The 5,305-nt window shown below is 46.3% G+C and overlaps 1 protein-coding gene and 1 long non-coding RNA gene across 5 annotated transcripts; one reads left to right on the top strand and one right to left on the bottom strand.

The window, feature by feature from the left end:
- The first annotated feature begins 317 nt into the window (after positions 1-317).
- Positions 318-4,908, top strand: LOC136532337 (subtilisin-like serine-protease S). 2 transcript variants are annotated; one of them, XM_066524947.1, is made up of 11 exons: positions 318-1,019; positions 1,180-1,283; positions 1,383-1,480; positions 1,625-1,783; positions 2,092-2,209; positions 2,287-2,821; positions 2,910-3,004; positions 3,083-3,325; positions 3,397-3,511; positions 3,605-3,791; positions 3,864-4,908. In XM_066524947.1, the coding sequence occupies exons 1-11, from the start codon at positions 933-935 to the stop codon at positions 4,427-4,429; spliced, it is 2,307 nt and encodes a 768-aa protein (XP_066381044.1). In that variant the 5' UTR covers positions 318-932; the 3' UTR covers positions 4,430-4,908. The 2 variants fall into 2 exon arrangements, with proteins under 2 accessions (XP_066381044.1, XP_066381043.1); XM_066524946.1 differs by having other exon boundaries at positions 1,180-1,480.
- On the bottom strand, positions 1,338-5,287 carry LOC136532336 (uncharacterized). Of its 3 annotated transcripts, none has more exons than XR_010778215.1 (3): positions 4,915-5,287; positions 2,084-2,200; positions 1,338-1,975 (listed from the first exon to the last, which is right to left on the bottom strand). It is a non-coding gene; the product is annotated as an uncharacterized lncRNA (long non-coding RNA). The 3 variants fall into 3 exon arrangements; XR_010778216.1 differs by having other exon boundaries at positions 1,338-1,729; XR_010778217.1 differs by lacking the exon at positions 4,915-5,287 and adding an exon at positions 2,312-2,448.
- Between the last annotated feature and the right edge of the window lie 18 nt (positions 5,288-5,305).

The raw sequence follows: 5,305 nt of genomic DNA, 5'->3' as shown, positions 1-5,305 counted from the left end.
GTGTTACTTATGCGGCCGCCACAAGTGCGATCCAAGACGATTGACGAAGTGCGTGGCTACGCTAATCCCACAGCAAAGAGCGGCGAATAGCCGAATACACTGGGGCAGTTTTGTTCATTAGCTTGGCACATGTGTTGCCTCGTCAAATAAAGATGCAGCATTGTTGGACGGATCAAGACGTCGTCTTGAACGGCGAGCAGAGGACGAGGACACGGGTAACGGCTGGTCGAGGCATCCATGCCTTTCCGGAAAGGAGCCGTGCCCGTGCCCGGATTGATGCTGCACCGTGTTCTTCAGGATACCGAGGAACCATGACCCTCAGCATGTAGATTGTATTATTGTAGACTTCATCACTTGACAAGATGTATACACAGGATAAAATACAACATGTACAGTAAGTTATTTTAATTCCTCTTTTGCAAGAGGGAGAGGAAAACAGATCCAGCTCTGACAGAAAGATACCATGTATAGGCACAGTGGCACACCCAATGTTAGATCTATAATAATAGTCATGTTATACTTCATATGTACAGGTATTATCCACGAAAGCAGACATTCTACATGTTCTTTGTATCTCCGAGATCGGATACCCTATTTGTCATGCTCTCACTAGCTGAGCTTTCTTGGTTCCCATACCGCATCATGACGCTTTGGACATCTTTGTCTGCATTTATTTATGTACTCTTGTTGCCATCTTGCCTCTACGATTGCGAGTGGCAGGGACGAGGAAAAGTGCAGTTAACGGCCACCCGTTCCATTCCTCCGGGATTCCAGTACAGGCTTTATTTTCCCACGCATCCAGTAACTCAGCAGCAGTTTCAGGAAGCTGCTGCTTTCATACAACAGATCTCCTATACACACTTGCCATCCAAACCGCAGTCCTTCCCTTTGTATCTCCGCTGCGCATCCCTGTGTGTGGCTGCGCGTCTGTCATGGCTTCTTCTCCAGGCAGAGCTATGTTCTTCCTCGGGCTATCCCTGGTGCTACTAGGCGACCTTCGCTGCAGTTCTTGTTCTCAGGTTTGTTTCGGTACAATCAGTACTCTACCAACTCCAATGCACACCACTGCTCTGTTGGATTTTATCCACGGTAGTTAACTCTTCTGCACTTCATGAGCTACCACTTGTTTCTTGAGGTCTTCCAGTGTTGTAACCCTTTCCAAATGGATGCCAACTTCAGGTGTATGTGGTTTACATGGGCAAAGGGTCGCAGGGCGACAGTGATCGTCAGCATGACATCTTGAGGCTTCACCAGCAGATGCTGACTGCTGTTCACGATGGAAGGTCCATAACAAACTCGTTTTCATTCCTTAGCTGTCGATACCCCTCTAGCTTCCAGTGCTGTTGCATGCAGTATCTTGAGTGGATGCTTCCTCTTCACAGCTCGGAGAAGGCGCAGGCATCACACGTCTACACTTACAGCAGCGGTTTCCAAGGATTCGCTGCCAAACTGAACAAAAGGCAAGCCATGAAATTAGCCGGTAATTTCACAACACATGGTTTCTACTTTCTAGAGTTTGTTATTATATGTATGTAGCACACTGAACCAAAAGGCTAGCCATGAAATGAGTCCAGCTGTGACGGCAGTGATGCCAAAAGGCTAATTCTGATGTGCGTTTCTTCAGAGATGCCTGGTGTCGTCTCGGTGTTCCCAAACACAAAGAGGAGATTGTGCACCACCCATTCTTGGGATTTCATGGGCTTGTCCACCAATGCAGAGGGTGAGGTCCCTGGATTGTCCACCAACAACCAGGAGAACGTCATTGTTGGATTCATTGACACAGGTGAGTAGAATTGCAATACCATACTCAGTTCAAATTGTACTGACATTTTTCAGTCAGTGTGAATATTTGTTATGTTCTTTCCATCAATAATTCCAGTTGTATTCTAGCTTACAAACTGCCAAGACATGTCAGCGTTGCAACTGGCAGTATGCACCTTTTCCTTCCACATGATGTTTGTGTTGTCATGTTTAACTTACGCATCAAATGATTGTTTGGCCATAAAGTTAGAAACAAAAAGGATGGCATCAGATTGATAGAAACCTGTCCATCAAAATCATGAAATTCTAGTTAACTGTTTACCTTCACAGGAATTTGGCCAGAATCCCCTAGTTTCAGTGATCATGGGATGCCTCCGGTTCCTAAAAGATGGAGAGGGCAATGCCAAAGCGGAGAGGCAAATTCACCATCAAATTTCACCTGTAACAGGTACATGCTTTAAAATTAACCCACAGTATCCAGTATTGATTTTATAATAAAGTCACCCATTTACCCAAATACAATAGGAAGATAATAGGAGGTAGATATTACCTCAATGGATACCAAACAGAAGAGAGTGGTTCAAGTAAAAATGCCATCAAGTTCATATCTCCAAGAGATAGCTCAGGGCATGGCAGCCATACTGCCTCAATAGCAGCTGGAAGATTTGTCAGAAACATGAATTACGGAGGTTTGGGCACTGGAGGAGGTCGGGGAGGAGCCCCCATGGCAAGGATTGCAGCCTATAAGGCCTGCTGGGATTCTGGCTGTTATGATGTTGACATTCTCGCAGCATTTGATGATGCCATCAGAGATGGCGTCGACATTATATCAGTGTCTCTAGGTCCAGACTATCCTCAGGGTGACTATCTCAGCGACGCCATATCCATCGGGTCATTCCATGCGACAAACAATGGAATACTGGTCGTTTCTTCAGCAGGAAATGCTGGGAGACAGGGCTCAGCAACTAACCTTGCGCCATGGATGCTCACAGTAGCTGCAGGAACAACTGATAGATCATTTTCTTCATATATCAGACTGGCAAATGGTATCTTCATAATGGTAATTTTCATTCTTAAAAATGATACCTTCAGTCTTTATTACTTATGCAGTCTTAAGAATACTTTTGAACAATGTGCCTTTCATGAAGGGTGAGAGCTTGAGTACATACCACATGAAAACTTCCGTTAGAACTATTTCAGCTTCGGAAGTCAATGCAGGCTATTTCACCCCTTATCAATCCAGGTAAACAAACAACTATCTCGAAAGACAATCATGATTTCAATTATCAACCAACTGAATTTCTTGTGGACTTGTTGTTAGCCTGTGTCTGGATAGCTCTTTAAATAGTACCAAGGCCAAGGGAAAGATTCTTATTTGCCGACGTAATGAAGGATCCTCCGAATCACGTTTAGCAACGAGTATGACTGTAAAGGAAGCTGGTGCAGTTGGGATGATTCTCATTGATGAGATGGAGGATCATGTTGCTAATCACTTTGCTGTTCCTGGAGTCACTGTTGGGAAAGCCATGGGTGACAAAATTCTTTCTTATGTCAAAAGTACAAGGTTGTCTAAACTTACTATAGGAAGTACATTTTATTGGCATGCCAATCTTTTATCTAAAGTCAGTTCTACAGGCATGCCAGTACAATGATCTTGCCAGCAAAGACGATCTTAGGGTTGCGAGATGCCCCACGGGTAGCGGCATTCTCTTCAAGAGGTCCAAGTTCATTGACACCTGAGATTCTGAAGGTAACCATCACTAAACTGCTGGGAAAGACTAATATAGGTGATAAATTGATTGACATCCTCCTAAGTTTCTTCTCCATGTGTGCATTTTTGTAGCCGGACATCGCTGCTCCTGGGCTGAACATCTTGGCGGCATGGTCTCCTGCTAAGAATGATATGCACTTCAACATTCTGTCTGGGACTTCCATGGCATGTCCACATGTTACAGGAATAGCAGCTCTTGTGAAAAGTGTATATCCATCATGGTCTCCTTCAGCCATCAAATCAGCAATCATGACAACAGGTATTAGTGGGTAACCTGAAATCTCTGAAGATAAACTAGTGTTGCAACCAATCTCACGAATCTTATTTGCAGCAACTGTACTGAACACTAAAAGGAAAACCATAGCAAGGGACCATAATGGGAGGACTGCGGCAACGCCATTTGACTTTGGCTCGGGTTTTGTGGATCCCATCAAAGCTCTCAACCCAGGGATAATCTTTGATGCACAACCTGAAGACTACAAGTCATTCTTATGTACTACAAGCTGCGATGATCACTCCTTGCATCTAATTACCGGAGACAACAGTAGCTGCACCCACAGAGCCTCCTCTTCCGCCACTGCTCTGAACTACCCATCAATCACCATTCCATTTCTGAAGCAGAGCTATTCGGTCATGCGGACTATGACTAATGTGGGTAATCCAAGGAGCACTTACCATGCTGTGGTGTCAGCTCCTCGAGGCATCAGCGTGAGAGTGACACCAGAAGTTATAAATTTGGAGAACTACGGTGCAACGAGGACGTTCACAGTTAGCTTATATGTGGATGTGCCTCCTCGAGGTTATGTTTTTGGCTCTTTATCTTGGCATGGAAATGGAACAGACGCTCGCGTGACGATGCCGTTGGTAGTGAAAGTACAGACTTCTGACAAGGCCTGATTGAGTCGATCCCCTGGAAAGATGCTTGAAAGAGGTTGCTAGAATGCTAGATTAGACTACGAATGTAGTGTAAAGTGGTAGAACTGAATAGATGAGAAGCTAACCGCAACCAATTTGTTATAATATCATAGTATTAACTATGGTATTTGATTTGATTTGTAAATGTCTTGGCTAGAATGCAACCACTCCCAGAACAAGATTCTTTTTCCCCTGATGATTGTTGTAAAATTATTTCGTGACTAAATCCAAATCTTAAGAATGCAGGAGTTGCTGGATTTAACGTTCAGCTAACGAATGCCCCAGGCTTTACCCACCAGGATTCTGCTCCTTGCAATGATCACGGATCCGACAGATGCGAACAGATTCCTAGTACTGAAACTTGGTCGCCCCGATGAAGTCCCCATGAGCTGATTCCCCCGTGTGGCAGTTGAATGGTCGTGAAATTAGGGAGAGAAATGAAGCGATGGCCAGAGCTCGGGTCTCACCTGTGACATGTCTCGTCGCTGCGTCGCAATGGCGCCGTCGTCTCCCTCCTCGCCACTCGCCCACGGCCCACTCCACCCACCCGAGTGCTCCTTTGTCGCCGATCCGCCTGGAGAGAAAGAGAGTTGTAGAGGCGGCCCGCGGCCAAGCCCGGGGGGGACCTCCATGGTTGCCGCATTGGCGTTTTGTGTCTGGTTATCAGACTGAAACGACAGCGTGTGCCTTCATTTATCAGGCTGCCGCGAGGCACCGAGACCGCCCGATGGTGGCGGAGGCGGACGCGGGGGAGACGGGTGGCGGAGGTGCCGATGGACGCGGAGGTCGTAACAGGGAGAGTGAGAGTGGGAAGGAGAGGTGGAGTGCACCCTGTGATGCGCGTGCGGCGGCGCGGGA

The sequence above is a fragment of the Miscanthus floridulus genome, unplaced genomic scaffold (assembly GCF_019320115.1).
Source record: "Miscanthus floridulus cultivar M001 unplaced genomic scaffold, ASM1932011v1 fs_584_1_2, whole genome shotgun sequence".
Lineage (NCBI taxonomy): Eukaryota > Viridiplantae > Streptophyta > Magnoliopsida > Poales > Poaceae > Miscanthus > Miscanthus floridulus.
This window is presented reverse-complemented; position numbering and strand designations above follow the sequence as displayed.

Coding starts and splice junctions, on each gene's coding strand:
- LOC136532337 (XM_066524946.1), top strand. CDS start 933: ATGGCTTCTTCTCCAGGCAGAGCTATGTTCTTCCTCGGGCTATCCCTG. Junction 1,784..2,091: donor TGTTGGATTCATTGACACAG/GTGAGTAGAATT, acceptor TTACCTTCACAG/GAATTTGGCCAGAATCCCCT. Junction 3,512..3,604: donor TGACACCTGAGATTCTGAAG/GTAACCATCACT, acceptor GCATTTTTGTAG/CCGGACATCGCTGCTCCTGG.